The sequence below is a fragment of the Amphiprion ocellaris genome, chromosome 20 (assembly GCF_022539595.1).
Source record: "Amphiprion ocellaris isolate individual 3 ecotype Okinawa chromosome 20, ASM2253959v1, whole genome shotgun sequence".
Classification (NCBI taxonomy): Eukaryota; Metazoa; Chordata; class Actinopteri; family Pomacentridae; genus Amphiprion; species Amphiprion ocellaris.
In genome coordinates, this window is record NC_072785.1 from 22667997 (window position 1) to 22694928 (window position 26932).

Genomic DNA, 26932 nt, shown 5'->3' on the forward strand with positions numbered 1-26932 from the left:
TCCACCCCCAGAGCTCATTAACACTTTGGATATGCAGCTCTAAAGAGACGTCCTGAAGGCATTAAGACAAGTCAACGTGTATGATTCAGTCTAGAAACGACAGAACAAGGTTGACTTCTGCCTGTTTGATGTTTCTAAGATCCAGTTTTTGAGATGTTCAGACCACCCCGGTATCTTTAAACTGCATTCTGTTGCATCCATCCTCTGTCCTCCTGTGAACAAACACCTCCAGCATCACTTCAGCTCCTCTGGCCCGATTTCCCTTTTGGTACATTACAACTGCACTTGTTCATTTTCTTTCTTAGAACTCAGACTGAGCTGGACCTGGACAGGGTTTTCTTACAGACAGTCAGACCTACCAGCAGGTCTGTGGCTTATTAAACAACATAAAGCCCAATTTGTTTAATCCATACACAAATGTAAAAACAGAATTAGATGCTAGCATCTAACTGTTGTTTTTAAAGTTCTCTTTGTGTAAGATCAGGCTAATCAGAGCTAATATAATCTGTTAATAAGTGTCAGAGGTGTCTTTCTGCTACGGTCCTCTAACAGTGACTGACTTTAGCTTCAAACTTACAGCACAGATTGTGATCAATCTACTCACTTTTAAAAATAAAGAAAGTAAGCAAGTTCCTAAACTATTCCTCTACAGTCTACTCAGATCCACGGGAGCTTATTTTAAATTCTACAGGAGGTTTGCAGCGCTCCTGTCTGGACCTTTCCTTCACTCGCTGCTCTCTCTGTCTCCTGTCTCTATTTTTATGGTGTACTTTTAAATAAAAGCAGAAAAAAATCCTGAAATGTATCTACAGCTTCTATTCTGGAGTCTGTCTCCGGCAAATACAGTGAATGGGACGTTGCTGAATGGTGTGTAGAACTTGTTTTTGGAGGAGTAATCATGTTTCAAGAGGCCTGACACTCGTTAACACTGAAGATACGTGGTACAGTTTGACTGCAACAACATGAACGCCTTAAAAAAAGCAAACAAAAAAAGCCTCTAGAGTTTCTTTGTTCCCACCTCCAGTCCTGACAGGGAGCTCTCCATCACCTCCACTCACCACCAGGATAAAACATACATCCTTCTTCCTGTGATAGTCACACCTCTGGGTTTGGCAGAGTGACAGTAATTAAAAACGCCAAGCAGACATGTCGAGTGTAATTCATCACAGAGCTCCTCTTCACTCCGTATCAGAACCAGCCGGTCCACAGGAACTCTGCTCACCTCCGGCCTCAATCCAGACCAACTGACAGTGGTGAACCCCCCAACCCTGTTCCCTGACTGCACATCTAAGTGATTATACTACACCCCCAACCCCAAACTCACACACACACACACACACATACACACACGCTCAGAGGGGCTAATTAAGGCTTTAATATGCAAATGAGAGCCGCAGTAAATTACACAGCTGGCAAATATGCCTGTTTTTGCCTGAAAATACATCAGGAGTGCAGCGAGGAGTGTGTTGCTGCAGTTGTTGTTGTGTTTGCAGAGAGACAGGGGATTGCCCCCCCACCCCCAGCAGCCCCAGCAGCCCCAGCAGCCCCCCACCCTCGTCTGCTGGAGACTCTCATCCAGCTTTGTCCCTTTCAGAGGTATCAGGAGGAAATGTAGTGCTGCATTTAAGAGGGACGCAGCAGGAATTTAGTGGCTTTGAATTTTAATACACTGTTGGCTGATATGAAACTGATATCAACCAGTCAACCATTAAATTAAAACTAATGAGGCCATCCTCTCTAGATTTTTGCTGAAAACTTGTGGTTTTACAGACCAGCGTGGATAACAAACCTGGCAAAGCACGGTTCAGTCGTTCAATACTCCACTTTCAACATGCATCGGCTGGTTATAATCTGATTATGTGCTGATTTCTTAAGGGATCTGGAAGAGCTCTGATTTTAAAAATAGGAGCACTAAGTCAGAACATAGTTTCCAGCCCTGAATTATTTTATTTGATTTTATTTTTTACTCACATATTCCACAACTAGAAAAGCCCCCAGAGAGCAGTACTCCTCCAAGGCTGCTCAGTCCTTGTATCATTTCTGACAGATAAGTCCTGACAAGTCCTCAGCGGTGGATTTGTAGTAGGATCACAATTATGTGATAGTCAGCAGGCAGCTGACGTAGTGTTCACTTGTCATGGTTACAGTGGCACCGTGCCGCTATCTGGCAATGATACAGAAATCTTTAACCAATCCATGGATCCAGACTATAAGCCGCATCACTGCCAAAATGTAATCACTTGGTCCTTGTGTCATTTCTGACCTTCCCTGAAAATTTCATCCAAATCTGCTGGTCTGTTTTTGAGTAATGTTGCTGACAGACAGACAGACAGACACCATTTGTCACATCTTGGCAGAGTAATACTGTTTTTTCTTTCGGTTGCTGAGACCGACTCAGAGGAAACCAGGAGGAATCCAGTATCCTGCTGAGGGACAGTTCCACTTTAACACCTCTGTCCTCTTTTTCAGATCCAGTTTGGATGTGACAGAATTAAGGCCAAGCTGTGATCCATGGGTCTGAAATGCTTTTACTCCATGTATATATATATATATATATATATATATATATATATATATATATATATATATATATATATATATATATATATATATATATATATTCACATGCACATCCTGGCACTGATAGTAATTTAAAACATTCCCTATTGTTCATGAGTTCCTTCACCTGCATTTTACTGTATTTGGTTGACAGCAGAAATTGAGACTACAGTTTGGGTCCATTAAAGATGTAAACTAGATAAAAATAGTGCACCAGTGGCTGAGGATTTACTGTTAACCAGGTTCAGTAATGATAGTGTATGAGAGTCTGCTTTCTGCTCTATGGTAGATCCGTGCTCCATTCTAATGCCTGTCCTTGTTTCATTTCACAGTTTTTAAAAGACTACAAGAACTCTTCACTGATTAAATCCTGTCAGTTGTGTTAAAGGGTGGATTTCATTTGTTGATTCATAATAAAGTGTTCTGTGGATGTTCCTCTAGTTCAGCAGTTGTTCCTTTCTGCCGTCTGTGACACCAGTAGGTGACTGATCTGGTAGAAAGTGAACCTGGTCCTCCAGCTGCTGGGAGCTGCTGCCCTCTGAGGCGTTGCTGGAGCTTTGTTCTGCCTGGTTGCTGTTGTCTGCCTACGTTCTCTATTCCCCAGAGCAGCGGTGTCATCATGATGCCAGCTGAAACCTGAGTGCCGACTACATGCATGGTCAGGCCGTCCCGTCACCCAGTCACCCTACTGGGACTGGCCCTGACAGGAAGCGATGCCCAGAAACGTACCCAGAGACCTCTTTGTCTCACGCTAGTCCTAAAATAAGAACCCATGCTTCTTCAGATGCTGCCCTCTGCAGCACATTTCCTACAGAAATCTCTTCAGACCCACTAAAACACATCTTTCCTCATTTACAGGATCCACTGTCAGACAGTAACATAACAGTCAACGTTCCTGAATAAAGTCCAGCCTGGACAAAGCCAGTCCTGTCACCGTTATTCATCAATATGACACCATGACTCATTTTACTGATGAAAACTAGAGGATAAATATAAGGAGAACAACTAGACTGACTGTGGGAGCTTCCCAGAGACTGTACTGGCACACAGATTGGTTTTACTGAAAGGAAAAAGAAACTTAACCCTGGTCTCTTTTCAGGGTTATCATCTGTATCCCAAGTTTTAATTTGGACTGGATGGTGACCCAATGATCCAGAGATCCGGTGATCCAGTGATCCAATGATCCAGTGATCCAGTGATCAGTGATCCAGAGATCAGTGATCCAATGATCCAGAAATCCAATGATCCAATGATCCAGTGATCCAGCGATCCAGGTACAGAGTTAGTGTTTGTTAGTTTACAAACAACCAAAGCTACTAAATGTTTCTGGGAATATGCATCTTAAAAGTACACTGAAATGAGGACTCACCTTTTCACCTTATCTGGGGAAAAGTACAGGTTCTTGTTATTGCAGTTTATATTATTTTATTCATATTCCCAAAATCCTCACAGCTCAGCCATAAATGTATACTCGTCTCATCAGAGCTATAGAGATAACAGGAAAGGAGCAACACCACCTGATCTGGATGATTTCAGCCCATTAGCATCCTGGTACCAGTTCATATAAACCCAGACACAGCAGGGAGGCAGTAGGGAACTCTAGCTGACGATGGTTATCATCATTCTGATTACTGATGTAAGTAACTCTGTAGCCATATGAGTATGAGCAAAAATATGTGAAAGTCTAAATAAGACATACATCAACAATGATAATATATTATATTGGAGGGAGGTATTATTGTAGTCAGAGTCGCCTCAGAAATGTTCTTGTTAATATTAGAAGTCTGAAGTGTTTTTGGAAGATGTTTGAACAACATTAATGTCAGAGTCAGGTGGTGGATTGGGATAAATGATGATCAGCACCAGTAACAAACCAGTAGAAAACCTTTCAACAACATTTACTGCTGCAGAATTAAAATACGCTGGTGTCCTTTAGGCTTCTGTCGACCACAGGACCAGAGAAACGAGCTGCTGGACCTCCTTCCTGTTGTCTTTCCTCACACCCAGCATGCTGCTGTAATCATCACTCAGCCTCTAACAGCCTCGTCCAGGAGGACTCTTCAGCGTTATCACTGACTCCTCTGCTGGAGAACAGCTGACAGGATGCTCACGGTGGCAAATCCAAAGCCAAATATTTAGGCATCAAACAGGTAAACAGGCTTCGTCGTCCAGCGGCGATTAGCAGAGTGTCATTCAGTTCATTAGCTCCAGATAAGGATGTATGAACAGCTCCACCTTGCATGGCTACAGACTGAAGCTGTCCCTTGGAAAAGGCAGTTTTCCACCAGGGCCAGGGTGCATGAATATTTTAGATGGGTAAATAATTAATAATTAACAGCAAACAGGCCACTGATCAAATGGAACAGGGCGGCAACAGACATGAAAATCAGACTCTAGTAAACAAAGACGAGGGACCCACATTTCCTCCCTCTTTATGCACATCTTTAGCCGCCTCCTGCATCGCCGTAAAACCACACACACTACAGGTACGAACACCGAAAACACACACCGAGGGCTGCCGTCACCCCCTCCGTCCCTCACTCACATTCATGCACACACTTATTTTCCTTCAGAAGAATGAAATTTTCGCATATTCCTTGGCAACCCGGGGAATATGAACACTTGATCTGGCCTCCCGCTGTTTTCTGATGGAAAGATTTGCTTTTTAATACAATCGTCACTCCTCCCACCTGGATCTGCCACGCCAACACAAATCCCAGCTGTGTGACTCTAAAACCTGACAGAGCTTAAAATTCCCCCATTACAGTTCCCTTAAAACGCCGAGCCACACTAACTCCAAACAATGGATGGAATGCTAATCACATCTCATCAGCTTAGAGGTTCACGGAGCGGCGATGTAGAGGCTTCTGATACACGAGCATAACATTGAGGAAGAGGAAGATGAAGAAATCCGAGTTTTAATGACACATTCACAGAGGCATCATGGCGCTTCAAAGCTGCTTCTCCAAAATCTGGTACATCTTGCCGCTTGACTTTAGCCAGAGGAGACATTTCATAAAAATCAGACTTAATCGTGTAAACAACACGCAGACAAACAAAAAACCACTGCAAACAAAAATAAAACAACTCTGGAAGCTGTGCACGGATTGCCTTCAGAGTTAATTTTAAAGTAAGCATTCCCTTCCTTAGAGATTTTAATTAATGCTTTAATATGCAAATAAGTAAGCAGAGATAAAATCATGACAAACAGATGGCAAGTGTGGGTAATTATTTTGTGAATCCAGCAGGGGCATGTATTAAAGTTATGGCATCATTTTCCTCAGGCCTCTGCAGCCATGGAAGGTAGAGAGGAGGAAAAAAACACGAGAATCACTGATGAACGGAGACAGAAACGACGTACTGGTGACAAATCTGAGACCACAGAGAGTCCGACATGACAACAGACTTAAGGATAAGGATAAAGCTCCTCCAGCCACCAATAGAAGCACATTTAAATGGAAACAGCAGCAGTGATTTGAACAGAGCTGAAAGACGGCGTTCATCCATTTGACTGACAGCAGCAGAGCGGAGGTCATTTAACCGGCTGTAAAACACACATTATAATAACACACATCACCATTCAAAAGACCAGCAAGGTTTAAAAAATATTCACCACAAACTCTATCTGCTAATTATTCTGGAAGATTTCACACAAACCTCACGATGTTCGGCAGAGATTCACATTCAGGTCATCCTGTAGACGAGTTAGAAGCTAAAATCTAACGTCAGAGCTAACATTTACACAACAAAGACTAAAAAACAGCTTCTATCCACATCAGGACAATAAATCACTGACTCACCTGAAATATCTAGAAATATTTTACACATATCAACACTTGTTCACATTTAGGACAGTATTGTTTTGTTTATCATTGTATTGTTTAGATATGACAGTATTGTTTTGTTTAGTATTGTATTGTTTCTATATGACAGTATTGTTTTGTTTATATATGACAGTATTGTATTGTTTATATATGACAATATTGTTTTGTTTATATATGACAGTACTGCATTGTTTATATATGACAATACTGTATTGTTTAGTATTGTGTTGTTTATATAGGACAGTACTGTACAGTACTTATTTGTTGTTTCATTTGTGTGGAGGGAACTCAAGGTTCCTGCTGTGTGTCTGCTGTGTATATGACAATAAAGTTCAGGAATGTTGAATCTAACATGTTAATGCCAGCTAGTGATGTCTTTATAGTGTCCTCCGTCAAAGTTTAACACATGCTAACATTGGCGAACAGCACTAAACAGAATGTATGGGCTAACGGGAACGTCGTCGGTTTCTCTGAAATCCTCTTCAGCTGAGACATGACTGACCTAACATCTCCAAAGGACGTTTCTGTCCTGGTAGACACTAATCTGTCCTGGTATCTGTCCTGGTAGACACTGATCTGTCCTGGGATCTGTCCTGGTATCTGTCCTGGCATCTGTCCTGATATCTACTGATCTGTCATCTGTCCACCTACCTGCTCCTGTGAGGGCGTGAGGTCCACGTCCAGACGAGCCAGAGAGCGGTTGATTCTCAGGGCCAGACTAAGAGCCATCAGGCCTCCAACCTTCACCTCGTTCTGACGGAGGTCCAGCCTCTGAATGTGACGGCTCTCTGCCAGGAACTCAGCCAGCGCCACGGCACCTTCAACCCAGGAAGCAGAGATGTCAGAACCTTAAAGGTCTACCTGCCGGGTTGGTCTGGTTTAAATCCACGGTTATTCTGTTTATCCATATTCACCAGGTCAAGTAGGATCCATGTCTTTACCTTCATAGCTGCTAGATTAGACTTTACTTTGAAGCTATCTTACTAAAAAACATAAAAAAGTTATCCATCAACCATTGTTCTACATTTTACTCTGAGAAATGCATTCCAGAGTAAAACTGTTACCTGTCCAGGTAAGCTGTTAGTCTGTTAATGCTGTAAATTAGAACACTACATGGGGAATGATTCATCTGGGAATTTTTGAGACACAGCAAAGGCTAAGGCTGACACAGCATTATGTTTACTGGTATTCCTTTTTTAGCTCTTTAAAAATAAATGAATAAATAAACACCACAGAGCCAACAGAGGAAAACTAATAAAATATATTATCTTGAAATATCCTAAAATTAATCAGCTGTATGTCAACCACAAATAAATAATCAGTTCTGGTTATTAAATGTGGATATTTCTTGCTTGTTAGAAAAAAACAAGCTATAAAAATACAGCTGGTTGTGAAGGAACTGGTAGCACATTCACTGTATGTTCAAGTTTTACAGACATTCACAGATAATCCACAGATTAATTAATAATTAAAAGTTACAGCTGTATCTGAGGCTGAGCTGGAGCTAAAGAAGATCTTTATTTAAACATTAATCTAAAAAAGATGGAAAAACACGGCAATGCATTACAACTGAATTAGTTTGTTAATCTAATCATTTTTAATTTAACAATAAATTTTACAATCAGCAGCTCAATACTTATAATCACTGTATGACATAAAGGTGTGCCTCAGTAAAAACCTGTGTACCTGTACTTTACCTTCACAGGAGATGTTAGCTTGGGCCAGGCCGAGCTGCAGCACAGAGATGTTCACCATCAGAGGCTCCCTGATCATCTGGACCCCTTTGTTCCCCAGGAGGTTCTCACCCAGATCCAGAACCTGCAGGACCTTCAGCCCCGGCTGTAAAACAAGGTCATAAGGTAACTCTGACTTCATTCAGCTCTCATCTGGATCTCAGCACTGTTCAGGATCAGGAAACTATCTACACTAGCTGAAGAACTTTTAATTTAAATGCAGTAGTTGACCCTGCGGTGCTGTAAACCTACTGACTACTTTCAGTGTGGAAAGGCTGAGAAGTTTTAATTACCATTATTATCATTATGCACTGATTATTATTCCTTTTCAAAATGTTTCCTCTCGTGTTAAATGCTGAGAATATCTGTTTTCTCTCTCCAGAGCCACATTAGCATTGAAGGTTGATTAGCTGGAGCATAAAGCTGGGGGTGTCTGGGGCACCAGGGGCCCATGTTGCCCAACAGCTTGGAGAGGAACGCACCACCCACTCCTCGTTGCCCCCTCGCCTCGCCACCCTTGTTAAACTCCTCTGGTCACTGCTCTGAAGAGAGAGGGAGCACGGGGGCGGAAAGGAAGCCAGGAAGGCGACTGACAGACCCAGAGAGCGTCTTTTTCCGAGTTAATTTGCACCGCGGTGACAACAAACACACTGGAGAGCCCCCCACCCTTTTCCTACGCATGGCAAGAAGTTTCTCCCGTGAAGATAGGAGGAGGAAAGAGAGGAAGAGCACCCCGAATGGATGTGCACAAGGGATAATAGCAGACAATTAAAGAGGCGACTGCGTGGTTGAGAGTGTGTGAGAGTCAAGCACGGTTGAAACCTGTCAAACGTAAACCACGGGAGGTTTGGAGTGAGAACTTTGAGGGGGGTGGGAGTGTGAAACCACCAAAAGCACAGTACGCTTTCACACATGACATGCTGGCTTAAACAAAAAAACAGCAAATGCATGCAAAGTAGAAAAAATAAAAAAAACAAGAGCTCTGCATGACATATTCAACTAGGAAAAACATCTTTAGATTAAATTTAAACATAATCAACTAAATTAAGTTGAAGTTCAGTGGATTCTGGCCCACATCTGCCCTCCTCATCTTAGTCATTCAACAAGCCAGGAGGACAGAGAGGAAAAGCAAACACACCAACTAGAAAGGTTAATAACAGTTCTTCTCCTTATCATATCTGACACCAACAGCTACAGGTCTAATTATCATTATTACGGCCTGCAAGGACGTCTACTTATCCTGTGACTGGCAGCCTGCATGAGCAGCCCTCCTTAACACTCATTTATTATTGAATCAAAGCGTTCTTCTTTTGGTAGCGCTGGTGGAAACAGGGGAAGTGTGAGCTCATGTGGCAGGCCTTTAATTTCTAGCGTTTTGACTTCCACAATCGCCGCTCACATGACAGGAAGGTGCAGTTTATGCTGCCAATCAGGCGGAAGGAATGCATGTTATTAGGAGTGTAGCATCAGATGTGTGGAGGCGGGACATTTCCAGAGGAGGAATTCTGGAAGAGAAACTCAGATCTTCAATACTGGATAAAGGAAAGCATGTACAAACCGGACAGTCCAGCTTAGCTTTTGTTCAAAGGATGAGCAGAATGATCATTGCTTACATTTTGACAGCTCTCCTGATGGGATTCAAACACAGCAGATAAATGAAGCAGATGCTGTGATAAAGTCCTGGGATTATTTCCATCATCGACCTCAGAAATGGACCCTGGCCACTTTGGTGCTAAATCTGGAAAGAGTTTGGTTTGCTCTGGTGTTCATCCACCTTCTTGAAACAGATTAAAACACATTAATTGTAGGATCAGGCCTGAGGACAACTTCCACTTAGTGCTGGGCGATATGGAAAAAATCATAAATCACGATATGGATTATTTTATATCACGATAACAATATATATGAAGATATACCACAACAAAGTATGTTTTCAGTTATTCTCTGAAAAGTTTGACAAAAATTTCATTGCTTACTTTTCTCCATGAAACTTTAACCTGTTGCCAGGGCTGGACCCGAATATTCGGTCCCCATGGTGGTATGCGGATATTAATTTTGAGATCCGAATATTCGCCCCCTCCTACCCCCACCCTCCGTAAAAACAACAAGACGGAGTTTCTTTGCGAAAAATCTCTTTGTTATTCTTCTTTATTTTCACTTATATAAACTTAGAGTATGCATAGTGACAAGAAAACACTACACTACACTACAATCGTCACAGGCTATTTAATGATATATTTGCTGTAATAATTGATAAAATTAGGTTAGAAACGATAGAAACGATAGAAGAGAAATGGCACGATAGACACTTTTCTATCGTTCTCACGATATGTATCGTCATATCGCCCAGCACTACTTCCACTGTTAAAAATAAAATAAAATAAAAATAAAATAGGTGGTTAATACCTGCTCTCTGATCATCCATGTAATGGGGGTGTTGTTAACCTCACTCTCAGAGGGTGGGGTCACTGCTAATCAATAGAGAGCTGTTTGAAATGATTAAACATTTCTGTCTTGATGGGACTGATGTTTTCCAGGATCACAACAGTCTTATTTATAGTCCACGACCGATCACTATGGTTTCATCTACCACCATCACCAGAAGACCAAATGAAGAAGATCTTTTGGAAGTACCTCCACCTCCAGAAGCTTTCCAGGGACTTGTAGAATCAATGGCAGGACCTGATGAAGTTCATCATGTTTCAGTGTTCACTGTTTGGACGGTCCAGAGGAACCTTCATCTTTTCTGTTGTTCAGTGACTTGGAAAAATGGAATGAGCCAGAACTGACCTTTCCTTTAATGTGGATATTGTAACTGTGGAGCACAACTCCACACTCAAACAGGCATCAAAAGGATTTACTTACAAAGGTTTAGTCAGGATACAGTCCAGAAAACAAGCAGATCATCAGGTTGAGTCAAAGACAAAAAACTGATTCTGTTACGACTAGGAAACCAAGAGGAGTAGAAGAACCGTAGACACAAGGTGCTGAGATGAGCTGGATTACAGAGACTTAATATGGACAGAGAGGAGGACAATAAGATACAACAAGGCAAGAGATGAGCAGAAAAGGAAATAATGACAAATAATTACAAATGAGAAAAATATACCTTAGACAAGACTTATGGATGGTCTGAACAGTGAAGGTCTTCTGGTTTCTAGGATCTTGTTTTTAGGCTGTGAACGGTGGACTTTCCATAAGCATGCATTACCCATCAGACCGACCTTAGGTTTAGTTCCCGAGGAAAGAGTACATTCCCAGGAATGTTAATCTGCTGTCCCACATTGGGATCTCTGAGAGCTTCTCTCCCCAGCAAATGTAAGATGCAAGCTTTATGATCCTGGGCTGAGGCCCTGGCAGCAAGGATCTGGAGGCAGAGATGATGGAAAATGGGTGATCCTCATGACATCTGATATGTCACTGAAAGGTATAGGACAGGGAACTATGTCATCAAAGACACCAGAAGGATTAAAAGAAAAATAAAAACATGTCCTGATCTGTTGCTTTGGTCATCGAGTACAATGATGCCAACGTTCTCCCTGAAGTCTTCAGGATGGACCACGGGGGCAGATCTTGGAGAAGAACTTTGCTCTAATGCTGCAGCCATAAACTCAGAGAGGAGAGGTGATGTCACATTATTCTCTTTCTCCTCTGATGGAGATGCTGATCTGGACAGTCTTCCTCCCTTCCTTACCAGTATAAATGCTGGTTCATTATTTATCCAGGTGTCACTCTTTCTCCTTCTTAACCTGACTCCAGCATCATTGTGGTCGACATCTGGTGTGGACAGGTCTAATGCTACCTGCCCCCGTACGCTGCTCCTACATTAAAATAATGTGTTTGTCTCTCTTTTTCAGTTGTTGGCTGATCTTCACACTGGTCTGCACTCCATTTTGTAGCTTTGGAATGCAGCTGCCCTGCTGGGAGCCATCCAGGTAAGCGGTTCATTCACCTGTCTCTGGGTTTCCAGCTGACCAGGTTTCTGTTCTGCTGAAGTGTTTGGTGGGAGGCTACACCTCTGTCTCTCTGCTGGGCAAATGAGTTGGCTGGATAGGCTCCAGCTGCACAGCAACCCCCCAGAGGATCCAGCGGTGTACGGTCAGTCGATGGATGTGCTAAAATAAACCATGTACTGCTGTCCATTATTTGAACCCATGTGACCTTAGTTACCATTTGTGGTCAAACATTTATAATTTCCTGGGGATGGCGTTGTTAGCAGCACACTTCCTGGCATCTCTAGCTGCTCCTGTCCCACCACCAGGAGTTTCAGAGGTTTGGTGGCCTGTAGAGCTGGAACATGACGGCCACTGATGCAGTCATCATACTTCAGTCGGCTGGCGGCTGCTGGGGAGATGTAGAGACGACCAAATGGGCTTGACTGTCTTCAAAGGTTTCAATCTGAAGTCAGTGCATTTCCTCAGTGGGCTCATTATAGATAAGGAACTGTTTAGTATCTTTAGATACTGATTACACCTCAGCTCCAGGAGGGGAGGCCCTGGTCTTACGACCTGAGGCTGGTAGCCTGATGTTTATAGAAGTACGAAGCTGGAGTCATTTCTAGTTTTAGCCAGATGACAGATAAAATAGGTGAAGAAAGAAAAGGGGGATAAGAGACACGACACTTCTCCTTAAACTCTGCTGACTTCTCCACGATGGGGCTGATGCCTGGCAGGTAGCGCTCCTTCTACTCTAGACGTTCCATTTAAAGATCCCAGAGTTCTAATTTGTAGTCCTGATATTGGATAAACTGTCTGTCTTCTTTAAAAGAGCCTTATTTATGACCTTAGCAGCATTGTGATACTCATCAGAACCGTTCTGGGTCATTTTCAGAATCTCTTCCAGGTTTCCTATAAACTGAACTGCCCTAAATGCCCCATGTACTCCAAATGATCACCAGCAGCCAGGTCCAAGTCTTTTATCGGAATGAGGAATGATGCTTTATATTTGTGGATAGTCATCAACGTGTGAAACTTTGGTCCTCACTAGATCAGTGCATGCCAGACACCTCACCATCTCCAACCTAACTGAAGGTTCTGGAGGATGTTCTGGGTAAATCAGCATCACTGGCTGATGTTAACATAAACGGCTCATATCATTACCACCCCAAACCATAAAATTTGCACAGACATTCTTGTACTGCTACATCTTTGCACTTTTTAAACTTATTTTTTAAGCCACTTTTTATTGCATTGTCTTACAGTGTGTCACTACTGCACTATTTCATCCTCATTTCTCATCCCTGTACATATTGTAAATATTATTACTACTGTTCTATTATTATTTTATTTCTATTACTACGTCTATTGCTACATAAGCTGCTGGAACAATGTGAATTTCCCCTCGCGTGGGGAGAAATAAAGGACTTATCTTAAATGATCTGTGCACTAAATGGTCCAAGCATGGAGATGGCTGGACATGCTTTAATCTGAAACAGTTTGTTCCTCTATCTACTGCTGTTGTTTAACCAACTCCATATCTATACTTGCAGTGTGCATCAAGGCACAGTTCAGTAATAAGCCAAATTCCATTCAGATGGATATGGGAATCTGAATATAATGTCCAAACTCTAACACTGCTTTAATCTGACAGCACCCTCATGTAGAGCTCTAAGAGGAGTGAAACAAATGAAGACAACATCAAACTGAACGCTGCAGTATAAACTCCACAGAGTCACTAAGCAGAGATTAGAAGACAGAGAAATACAGATAACCTGCTGATAGCTCTATGATACTTAATAATAATAGTTCAGGACATTAAATGGCAGGATGACATATTGTAGATACCTCCTCTAGGTTATCCTTTGATTGAGGTAAATGTACAGATAGAAGTCTTTATAAAACATGTTAAAATCCTCTCCTGATGTCTACCGTGCTCCATGCTAAGCTAATACCGACATCTGATGCTCTAAAAGCATGAACACAAGGAAACCATTCAGCAAACATGTGGCTGGATATTAAAACTAGAGTTCTGAACACCATGCATATTATACTGTAAGAAGCCTAAAGGACTGGACGTTAATAATCCAAACTTGGAGACAGAACGGTGTCCTTCATGTTTCTACACACAGCTGGTAATGATCTGAACCCATTCAGCTGCTAGATGGGCTAATCTCTCTGTTCTTTGGTTCCTGAACACATTTACTTGGAATTATTTGAATTTGTGTCAAGCTAAAAGCTGGCGTGTTCCTCACCAGAGCCTTGGCCAGATGATGCATCCCCTCTGCAGTGATCTGGTTATTCCTCAGCAGTAGGACCTTCAGACCTGCTGTCTGCCACCTCAGACCGTCACAGAGCTCCTCCAGGCCTGCATGATGAGAGGACATAAGGAGTTATACTGATTATAAGAGTGTATTTAACGTTACTGCTTGTATATGTCGGTGTTAGAAGGTGAATAGCACTGACAGATGTTCAGTGGGAGTGCTGAGGTGCTCCATATGATTTCTGTATTAATTAGCTAATAATAAACCTGGACTATGACCTGTCCCACTTTATTTAACTATATTGTTGTTTTTACCCTGTAAGTTTCTAGCAGACAGAGTTAGTTTGGTCATTGTTTAATTACTACTAACGATTAATTAGATTAAGATCATTTAGTTCTGCTTCACAGTCACACAATGTGAAGAATCAGAGTTCAGGAACACATTTTTATAGACATTTAGTCTCAAATGAACAATGAGACTATTTTCACACTCGCTGTTTTCTCCAAATGACTGTATCCCTTTATTTTATTTCCTTATTATTCCATATAAGATTTTATTCAGCACTCACTAATATAGAATAGAATCAACCTGTTTTTAATAAATGAAGCTGAGAGGTCTTCAAACACTGTAATAAAATCAGAGCTTTTTAAATATCAGATCAGCACAGTGCAGCTTTAAATGTACAGTTTTTGATCTGTAACAAGAAAGTGCATCTTACCAGCATCTGCAATAGTGTTGTTGCTGAGCTCCAGAGTCTGTAGAGTGGAGTTGTATCGCAGCAGGTCTCCCAGCTGCAAGGCATCCTGGTAGCTGTTCAGCAGGTTGTTGGTCAGGTGAAGCTCTTTCAAAGCTCTGTTTGTCTTCAGTGTCCCAACTACAGGAAGCAACACAAGAAATAAAGCACCTTGAATAGCAGAAGTCCAACCTAAACATGGCTCAGCACCAGCACCACCGTTCTCCTTAAACTTTGGATTTCATTTCTGTTTCTGCTTTTCACATAAAATCCGAAATCTGATCCAACAAATGTGCCACGTGTTCTAGCATCATAAGAGTACAGTCACAGAGGCTGTTTCCTGTTCTTCATCAACAGATTTTTGTTCTGTGTTCATTGGTGAAAAGCCAGCTGCTGATTGGTCAGGGCACCAGCGACAGAGAGAACCAGCTGCTGATTGGTCAGGGCACCGCGGACGGAGACACCCAGAGCAGATAATATATAATAATATATATAATAATATCATATAATATGAAGCTCCTGCAGACAGCAGGTGAGGGTTTCTCTCTGTTGACGGAGAAATGTGCTGTTCCTTCTGGAGCTCTTCCAGTCAAGAGGTCCTCCTCGATTCTAACAACACTAGCTGCTGCTGCTGGTAAAGAGGTCCTCCTCCATTCTAACAACACTAGCTGCTGCTGCTGCTGGTAAAGAGGCCCCCCTCCATTCTAACAACACTAGCTGCTGCTGCTGGTAAAGAGGTCCTCCTCCATTCTAACAACACTAGCTGCGGCTGCTGGTAAAGAGGTCCTCCTCCATTCTAGCAGATTGTGCGGTACATGTCAGGCTGTCTCTGTGTCTATTATTGTGTATTATTGTGTGTTTTTGGGCCCTCTCTGTGTGTGTAATTGTGTATTATTGTGTGTTTTATTGTGTGTATTATTGTGTATTATTTTGGTGTATTATTGTGTGTTTTGGGGTCCTCTCCCTGTGTGTTATTGTGTATTATTGTGTATTATTGTGTGTTTTATTGTGTGTATTATTGTGTATTATTTTGGTGTATTATTGTGTGTTTTGGGGTCCTCTCCCTGTGTGTTATTGTGTATTATTGTGTATTATTGTGTGTATTATTGTGTGTTTTATTGTGTATTATTGTGTGTATTATTGTGTATTATTTTGTATTATTTTGGTGTATTATTGTGTGTTTTGGGGTCCTCTCTGTGTGTATTATCGTGTGTATCATTGTGTATTATTGTGGTGTATTATTGTGTGTTTTGGGGCCCTCTCTGTGTGTATTGTTGTGTATTACTGTGAGTTGTCGGGCCCTCTCTGTGTGTATTATTGTGTACTATTGTGTGTATTATTGTGTAATATTGTGTATTTGTCGGGCCATCTCTGTGTGTGTTATTGTGTGTTGTCGGGCCCTCTCTGTGAGTATTATTGTGTATTATTCTGTATTTGTTGGGCTGTCTCGTTGTGTATTTTTGCTTATTATTGTGTATTATTGTGTGTTCTTGTGTATTATTCTGTATTTGTTGGGCCCTCTCGTTGTGTATTATTGCATATTATTGTGTATTATTGTGTATTATTGTGTGTTATTGTGTATTATTGTGTATTATTGTGTAGTTGTTGGGCCCTCTCTTTGTGTGTTATTGTGTATTATTGTGCATTTGCTGGGCCCTCTCTGTGTGTGTTATTGTGTATTATTGTGTGTTATTGTGTGTTATTGTGTATTATTGTGTAGTTGTTGGGCCCTCTCTTTGTGTGTTATTGTGTATTATTGTGTATCATTATGTATTATTGTGTATTTGTCAGGCCCTCTCTGTGTGTATTAATATGTGTTATTGTGTATTATTGTGTTATTGTGTGTGTTATTGTGTATTATCGTGTATTTGTCGCACCCTCTCTGTGTGTATTATTGTGTGTCATTGTGTATTATTATGTAGTTGTCAGGCCCTCTCTCTGTGTGTTATTGTGTGTATTATTGTGTATTATTGTGTAATATTGTGTATTATTGTGTATTGTGTGTTATTGTGTATTTGTCGGGCCCTCTCAGTGTGTGTTATTGTGTGCTATTGTTTGTTATTGTGTGTTATTGTGTGTTATTGTCTATTTGTCAGGCCCTCTCTGCTCCTGCTTCCAGATCGATGCTCCAGATGTGATCCAGCCGTTTGGCTGCTTGTGGAATGCCAACATTGTCATCAGGCACAGCGGGAACCAAACGGTGGAATCGGTAGGATTGATCCAGTCGACTCCACCGCCAGCGCCCAATCCCCTCATCAGAACCCCCTCCGATCGAAGGCAATGATCCTCAGCTGGGACCCCCTACTGGGGGGGACGGGGCAGGGGGCTGGAGGGATGGATGGGATGGAGGACTGGAAGGATGGAGGGATGTAGGGATGGAGGGATGGAGGGGATGGAGGGATGGAGGATGGAGGGACGGAGGGATGAAGGGGATGGAGGGCTGGAATGATGGAGGGGCTGGAGGGATGGAGGATGGAGAGATGTAGGGATGGAGGGATGGAGGATGGACGGATGGAGGACTGGAGGGATGGAGGGATGGAGGACTGGAGGGCTGGAAGGATGGAGGGATGGAGGGATAAAGGGATGGGGGGATGGAGGACTGGAGACATGGAGGGATGGAGGGGCTGGAGGGATAGAGGACTGGATGGATAGATGACTGGAAGGATGGAGGGATGGAGGATGGAGGACTGGAGACATGGAGGGATGGAGGGGCTGGAGGGATAGAGGACTGGATGGATAGATGACTGGAAGGATGGAGGGATGGAGGATGGAGGACTGGAGGGATGGAGGGGATGGAGGGCTGGAATGATGGAGGGGCTGGAGGGATGGAGGATGTAGGGATGTAGGGATGGAGGGATGTAGGGATGGAGGGATGGAGGATGGACGGATGGAGGACTGGAGGGATGGAGGGGCTGTGTGTTATTGTGTGTATTATTGTGTAATGTGTGTATTATTGGAGGAACTAGTTTCTGTGGGGAGGAACTGGTTTCTGTGGGGAGGAACTGGTTTCTGTGGGGAGGAACTGGTTTCTGTGGGGAGGAACTGGTTTCTGTGGGGAGGAACTGGTTTCTGTGGGGGGAGTTGCAGCATCCTGGTCCATTTGGTCCGTCTGCTCCCAGCTGCAACTGTCTTCTCTGTTTAGATCTGTTCTACCTGAAACTCAGAGCAGATTTATGAACACATCAGCTCCTTTACAAGGATTCCTTGTATTTTATAGTGATGTTTATATGGTTTATATATATATGTATGTTTATCTGGTTATATGTTCATTTAAATGCATATAAAATACTGCAGCACTTCCACCTGAATCCATATCTCCAGGCTATTATTAACTCTGGTACTGCTCATCTGTCCATCCATGTGCAGCACTCAGCCCCCCTCTGAGTGTTGTGTTAGCCCATGGTGAGTGTATTTGTGTGTGTCTATACTCATGCAGTAATTGTGTGTCTGTATCAACACAATATTCACTAATGGTCATGTGACCTTCTCCTCCTGCAGCAGATCGATGAAGGTCAGAGAGGATGGATCTGCTCAAGTCGCTGTTGGGTTATTTTTTTATAAAATGAGTTCTGTTTGGTTGTTTTTTTTTGTTTTTTTTAAATAAAATTAGTTGTGCTTGTTGATTTGCTGTACACAGATAAACAGATAAACATGAGGGTGCAGCTGTAAGAAATAAAGACGTTTCTGAACCAATCATATTCAGGTAAGAACATATAGAAAACATGTCCTGGGTCATATTTTAGTTCAACAGACTCTGTGTGTGTGTGTGTGTGTGTGTGTGTGTGTGTGTGTGTGTGTGTGTGTGTGTGTGTGTGTGTGTGTGTGTCTCCTGGCTGCCAGAGCCCTTATAGACATGTGCAGTGGTGTGTAAAGTGACAGGTAAGAGATTAGGCCTCTAATCCGGGTCCAGACCTGCAGAGACGGTCACAGGTCAAAATCTGGTCCTGCTGGCCACACAACACACACACATTTAGACTCACACAAACACACACACCTACACACAACACACACACACACACACACACGTATACACAACACACTCACACACACACAGAGCTTCTGAGTGCTCGCTCATGATACACCAACTCATATTTGTTAAACAGAATCCTTTTTGTGTCCACACTTGGTATTGTGTGTGTGTGTTGTGTGTAAATGTGCATGTGTGTGTGTGCGTGCGTGCGCGTGCGTGCGTGCGTGCGTGCGTGCGTGCGTGCGTGCGTGCGTGTATACATACCCAGTGTGTACAGGGGCCTGCCGCTGAGCTGGGTGTTGTGGAGGTGCAGCGCTGAGAGCCGGCTGGTCAGCAGGGCCTTAGATAGAGACTGTGCCGGATAGTTGACCAGGGACACGTTACACACATCCAGTCTGGACAGACGCACACTCTGAAAAACACGCAGTCACTGAACAGAAGCACAAAGAACACAGAAAAATCCACAGAAACAGACTAGAACCCATAAATAGACTCAGAAGAGTCAGAACGATGAGGGTAATTAGATAAAAACATGCTAATAAAGAGTCCATCTCCTCCTTTATCAGACTGAAGATCATCATTTAGAATTATTTAGTGACTGAGGCTTGGAGGCAGAACTCTACAAACTAAGATTCTAAATTCAAAAGTGTTTCTGGGGAAATCAATGCTTTCTGAAATCTTTCAAAACTTGCAGATACCTTGATTCTACATGCTGCTGAATGTGTTAGCTCAGCCTGCATTCTACTTTCCTTTCTACAAGCAGACGCCTGTGTGCAGCCCATAATATGTGTGTGTATACAGGGTTATATACAGATACATACAGTATGTATGAAGGGAATCACTCCGCTTGGACTCAGATAGACAATAAAAAATAGTTTAATAACAACAACCACACATCAGTCCTCAGTGGTCCATGTGTGTGTTCCTGACAGAGAACAGCTGAAAAGAGTCGACACCAAGAGTAAAACCAATGCAGTGCTCTGTAGTGATCAGTCAGTCTGCAGCACTGAGTCTATTTTATACTTACATACATGTTTTTGCTTTTAATTAGCTTCACATTGCTTTACTGTTGACTAGTGATGTATTTCTGTGTAAATATGAACTATGTGTCCATTTATCCAGCGTACGCTAACATTAAAAAGTCTGAGGTCATCCAGATAATTTCCTGTTTTCCATGAAAATTCACACTTTTATCCATGTGCTAACATAACTGCACAAGGGTTTTCTAATCATCAACAAGCCTTTCAGCACCATTAGCTAACACAATGTAGCATTAGAACACAGGAGTGATGGTTGATGGAAATGTTCTTCTGTACCCCTATGGAGATATTCCATTAAAAATCAGCTGTTTCCAGCTAGAATAGTCATTTACCACATTAACAATTGGATTTATCATTCATTTATTGTTATCTTCATTGAAAAGTTCATGATAGTAGACTGTAGATCCTTAGTAAAGTTCATGATAGTAGACTGTAGATCCTTAGTAAAGTTCAGGATAGTAGACTGTAGATCCTTAGTAAAGTTCATGATGACTGTAAATTCTGGGTAAAGTTCATAATAGAAGACTGTAGATTCTTGGTAAAGTTCAGGATAGTAGACTGTAGGTTCTTGGTAAAGTTCAGGATAGTAGACTGTAGATTCTCGGTAAAGTTCAAGATAGTAAACTGTAGATTCTTGGTAAAGTTCAGGATAGTAAACTGTAGATTTTGGGTAAAGTTCAGGACAGTAGACTGTAGATTCTTGGTGAAGTTCATGATAGTAGACTGTAGATTCTGGGTAAAGTTCAGGACAGTAGACTGTAGATTCTTGGTGAAGTTCATGATAGTAGACTGTAGATTCTTGGTAAAGTTCGTGATAGTAGACTGTAGATTCTCGGTAAAGTTCATGATAGTAGACTAGATTCTTGGTAAAGTTCAGAATAGTAGACTGTAGATTCTTGGTAAACTTCAGGATAGTAGACTAGATTCTTGGTAAAGTTCAGGATAGTAGACTCTAGATTCTGGGTAAAGTTCAAGATAGTAAACTGTAGATTCTTGGTAAAGTTCAGGATAGTAAACTGTAAATTCTGGATAAAGTTCAGGATAGTAGACTGTAGATTCTTGGTAAAGTTCATGATAGTAGACTGTAGATTCTTCGTAAAGTTCAGGATAGTAGACTGTAGACTCTTGGTAAAGTTCAGGATAGTAGACTGTAGATTCTGGCTAAAGTTCAAAATAGTAGACTGTAGATTTCTTGGGAAAGTTCAGGGCTGCAAAACACTCTTTCGAGTGTTTTGCAGCCCTGAACTTTATAGCAAAGAGTGTAAACAGCTCTGGGAAGCTGGAAAGTCCAATACTGATGTATTATAAAACCAACTGTGCTCTGAGAATAAACCACTTCAGAAAAGCAGACTTTAAATAAACTGATAAATGATGTAAGTTCAGTTAAATAGCAGATGACAGGAAGCTAAAGGGAATCACCACTTTTGTCACAGGGAAAATGTGAAGACTTTTGCTTCGCCTTTATTCATTTATTTTGCTGTAGTGTGATCAGAGTGCTGCCCTACAGTTAAAATCTTGGTTTACATCAGAATGTACACTGATCTTCTATGCTAGCGACACATTTACTAAGCAAGAAAAGTGATGTCACATTGAAAGTCCTTGTCTCTCCATCCTCCCTAATCACAGCCTGTAGCATCAACCTGTTATTCTGTGGTTCTGCAGTGATGTGTTCATACCAGTGGGCTGACTCCTCACCCTGTTTGCACTGCCCTCCATCTTCTACCCATGTAATGTGCCACAAACTCACTTTCTAGCATGTACATTATCCCTCGGAGAAAGCCTACATGAAAAGATTACTATTCCACTGCGTCAGCCAACCTGCTTTATCAAATGAGCCAGGGCCCTCCAGCCGGATGTTCCCAGACTGCTGTTGTCAGAAATGTCAAGATGTGTTGTAGATTCATAGAATAAAATCATATCCAGCAAGGACGATGCTCCCTGGAAAAGAAAAAAAGAAATGGCAAAGGGAAAAAATGAAGAAAGCAAGGCCCAAATTTGACAGGAATGTTATGAAGTTTCGTTGGAAAGAGAAAAAAATCGGCTCTAATCTGATCCAAGAAAAGGCCTGAATATGAAACTGTATTGGAACTGGAAGACGAAGATGAGGAAAATAAGTTTTGCTCATAAAACTCACATTTTCTTCCAGTTGGGCTGCCTGCAGATTGATGAAATCAAAGTGCAGCGATTTCAGGACGGCTTCCAGAGCTTCACAGGAGCGGTGGTCTAATCGCTCACCTTGATGGAGGCAGCAATCAAACACAGGATAATTGGGAAGCTGTTTGCTAACAGGCAAAATTGCACTACTCTAAATGTGCTCTATCGTTTTTTCTGAAATGAACATTTCAGCAAAAATCACGACAAAACAACTTCCTTTATAGACAAAGTTTATCCATGTGAGTGTGTATGTTTTCTTTTAATAAACTTCTGAGACTTAATCAGAAACACAGAAAGAGAAATAATGATGACAGCTCTAGTTTTCATGATTGGACTTCCAAGCTGAGAGTCTGCATTGATTACTGTCTGCCTGCAGACCACAATAATCAATAAATATAGCTGTATACAGCAGCTCAGCTTCTACAGCTACTACATGTAATCTGATTACTTAACCTCTAAAAACACACTGAGTCTAGAATGAACAATTAAACAGGTGTAATAGTGATATATTAATATATATATACACACTCCAGTTAGTCTTATTACTAGTGGCAGACCATAATTATTTATTTGTAGCTTACTTTAGTCTTTTTCAAATGCTATTTTATATTTTTACTCTTTTACATTACAGAGAAATACTGTTCTGTAATACACCCAACATTATTATAGTTTTTCTCAGTCACTTTGGTTCATTTCTCAGATCAGAATTGAAATTCTCTAAACTACTTGTTCAATCTTCACATCACTGTGTCACTTGTGCACATCAAAAAAGCAGTTTCTCATTTCTTTGAACAAGTTGTAAATGCTTTGGTACATCCATGCAAATGATTCTGTACAATTCTCTGCTGTTTCCTATAATATCAATTGCTTCTGTCATGTTGATCTAAATGTATTCTAATGGCTCTCTGTTGAATAGTCTCACCCCCCACAACATTTAGGCTTTAGTTCATCACATCAGTCTTTACATGTAGAATGGATGAACAAGTTGTCAAAGTATGTCAGGATATTTCTATACATTTCCATTAGATTTTTTTTGTCTAAATCTGTCCTGAGTTGGTAAATTGCTCCCAGGTGAATCTTGACTTTCTCTAACAAAAGGAAATGTGTGAAGGGTTAAGATTTTCTGAAATCGCTCAAAGACTCAAGAGAAGATATTCATGATGTGGATGAGAATTTGTGTCCCAATAGACAGGAACGTCAGGAGGTGTAGGAAGACTGCACTGGAATTCCTACAGCACCGCATGTACAGTTTTCCTTAAGGAGATTGTCCTATGTTCACATTTCTACTTTTGATTTTTCTTTGTGCTGTGCAGCGTTGTTTTCCTTTCTGTATCACAATGACGTGGTCTGTCAACAAATTACAGCACAAACAGTAAAAGCGTAAATGTGAATCTTGTCCAGTCTCTTGCAATCAATCTCCCACATGCACTAAGGTGGAACTAACAATTTACAATAATTGTAATGAAAACTTTAGCCATAGTTTAATCAGAACATCCCTCCAGAGAACACTGTTATAATGACAACATGAATCAGCAATCTGTCTGATCCACACACAATGACACCAGGACTGGTCATTCTGATGCCACTGACATGTTCACTGACAGATATTTACTTTGGAGAGATGAACTAAGGATTTTGAGCCAGAGACTGGCTTTTGCAGGTAATCCATGGTGTTCTGCTATTTGCACGAATTGTTTTGAGAAATGCACTTACTGTTTTGCAAATGTCAAGGATGATTCGAGAAATATACCAAAGCGACTGAGAAAAACTGTAATATAGGAAGTAAATATAGTAAATATATATTTCAGATCCATCTAGAGGCCAGCATCAAGTTTAGTTTAGGGATAAGATTAGAATTTCCTTCAATAAAAACATCATTATGTGATGTTTTTACTAAGGGTCTGGTAGAACTTTCCTCAGGAGAACAGGTTAGCTGAAGCTAGCAGGTCTGGTTTTATCAGACTGGATGATGAATGAAAGCTGTTCCGCCTCGGGTAAACTCTGGACTACATGCTACTGCTGTTCCCCTTAGTGGGACTCCACTCAGAGAACCCCAGTCCACACATGCACAGTACGCCAGATCAACACATTCATGCACGTGCACACTTCTACCGACCACGTGCACTATCGCCCTGACCAGAGGACCGGTGTGGACACTAATTTAACAGTACTTTGAGATCTGAAACCCAAGAAGACCCTCATGTATGACGAATAATATACTGTATAATATATACAGAAAGTATACTGTATAATACACATAAACTGTGAGAATAATACTGTATAAAAACACACAGAGCATATAATACTGTATATTATATATATACAGTATTATACTCTGTATACATATATATATATATATATATATATATATATATATATATATATATATATATATATATATATATATATATATATATTTATATATATTAGTGGTGGCGCGATTAAAAATTTAATCTAATTAATTACAGGCTTTGTAATTAATCACAATAATTGCAGTTTTGTCAAATAGCAATATTTGACACAATAAATGAAGTTTTTCAATTCAAATAAAATTGTGGTTGACAGTTGAATCAATAAATAGGCATATACGTGTTTATAATTTAAAATTTATTTATAAAAAGGAAAATGGGACATATAGAAAAAAGTGATTTTGATGACTTAAAGCCTGAATTCAGTTGTTTTTTCCACTGTATGGCACATAAAATCAGCATAAGTAGTTCAAGGAGCTTCAGAAAGTTGAAAATCCAGAGACTCTTTCTGTTTTCATCTTTTCTGGGTCTGATAAATGGTGTAATTTTTATGGTTCTTTTTATAGGAATATACATTTTTATTTATGTATTTTTTTCATAAACAAAAAGTTTATAATTAAGTTAATAAAAGAGATATTTTTGTTGTTTAGGTTATTCCTCCTCCAAGGAGGCAGAGCCTGAACGGAATAAAAACTTAAACCACAAAAATGTTTCATTTCTATTTATCTGCATTTTTCATCTGTCTGCTTTATTCACAGATTACTGCAAATCTAAGTGCAATTGTAGCGATTTTATTCAACATTTTAAGACTTTCTCTAAACTCAAGCACTGTCTAGAAAAGTGTTCTATTATGGGATGGCTACACCGTTAGCCGTTAGCATGACTCGTCGCTAACGTTAGCTTTGGTGCTAACAGCAACATGTCTTACATTAAGGAGAGACCGTCGGCTTGAAGTGACGCAGTGATCAGAAAACTCTTTGTTGTACAATTTGCACACAACCAGGCTTTTATCCAAGCTGCCATCAGGAAGATTTTTAAAAGAAAACTTTCTGCCCAACAAGCTCAAACTCCTCTTCCTTCACTGTTTACCAGTACCTGACTTCACTCAGTACTTCCTGTGTTTCTTCTTCATGGCTACAAACAGACTTTAGGTTCATTACCGCCACCTACTGGTCTGGAGTGTTCATCAGAGTTACCAGTGTGCCAGAAATGAGGGAACTGAGGAGGGTGCAATTAATTCCGCTGTAATTAATTAACCGAAATTAACGTGTTAAAGTCCCAGCCCTAATATATATATATATATATATTTATTTTTATATATATATATATATATATATATATATATATATATATATATATATATATATATATATATATATATATATATATATATATATATATATATGTATGTATATATATATATATATATTTATTTTTATATATATATATATATATATATATATATATATATATATATATATATATATATATATATATATATATATATATATATATATATATGTATGTATATATATATATATATATATATATATATATATATATATATATATATATATATATATATATATATATATATATATATATATATATATATATATATATATAAATTACAGCAGAAAATAATGCGTTAAGAATTTTAACGCAATTGATTACACCCTCCTCAGTTCCCTCATTTCTGGCACACCGGTAACTCTGATGAACACTCCAGCCCAGTAGGTGGAAAGTTTGATAAATCAGCACCTGGACTGATGGCACTCTTCAACCTGAGAATAAACGTTTATGTACTGGACAAAGGAAAGATGATCTAGGATCTGTAAGTTTCTATATTTACAGGATAAAACATCAGAATCATGAACGTCAGTCAGATTTAATAACGAATCTTCAGCTTACCTTTGAGATCCAGACGCTCCATGCTGCCACCTCCACACACACCCTGCTGGGAGAGACAGGGAGAGGCGTGAACACACACATTCACACACACATTCACACACACACACACACACACACACACACACACACACACACACACACACACACACACACACACACACACACACACACACACACACACACACCTCGGCCTCTCCATCCCTGCCACTCTGTACAGTTTGATCAGGAGGCTTACTGGATGCCAGAGTATGAATTATGAATTTCACACAGTTTACCGCCGTCGTTGATGGTGACACGGCGTCCTAATTAACCAGTGTATAATAATTAGAAACAGCTGGTCATCAGTTGATGTGTTCATTTGCCAGAGCCAGTGTTCCACATACATCTAATTTGACTGCATCAATCACCGGAGGTGGCAGATTTGTGCGAATGGCGGAAAACAGATTTTTTTTTCTACTGAAATCAAAACAAGGAAAAGGAACAGTGACTTTTAGAGCTTTTCTTTTTTAGATGACAGCATTCTATAACGTAGGGCCACTGTGACCAGAGCTGGGCTGATA

General features: G+C 40.7%; 1 protein-coding gene across 2 annotated transcripts in view; it reads right to left on the reverse strand.

Moving 5' to 3' along the window:
- Positions 1-26932, reverse strand: part of si:dkey-288a3.2 (protein phosphatase 1 regulatory subunit 37) — a 66953-nt gene that overhangs the window by 25652 nt on the left and 14369 nt on the right. The window contains exons 3-10 of one of the 2 annotated variants that reach the window (XM_055005598.1): positions 26373-26415; positions 22193-22293; positions 21877-21996; positions 19283-19430; positions 15034-15189; positions 14307-14419; positions 8081-8222; positions 7035-7201 (exon numbers count right to left, since the gene is read on the reverse strand). In XM_055005598.1, coding sequence (XP_054861573.1) covers positions 7035-7201; positions 8081-8222; positions 14307-14419; positions 15034-15189; positions 19283-19430; positions 21877-21996; positions 22193-22293; positions 26373-26415 — 990 coding nt within the window. Of the gene's footprint in view, positions 1-7034; positions 7202-8080; positions 8223-14306; positions 14420-15033; positions 15190-19282; positions 19431-21876; positions 21997-22192; positions 22294-26372; positions 26419-26932 lie in introns of both variants that reach the window. The other variant, XM_035952078.2, reaches the window with a different exon arrangement.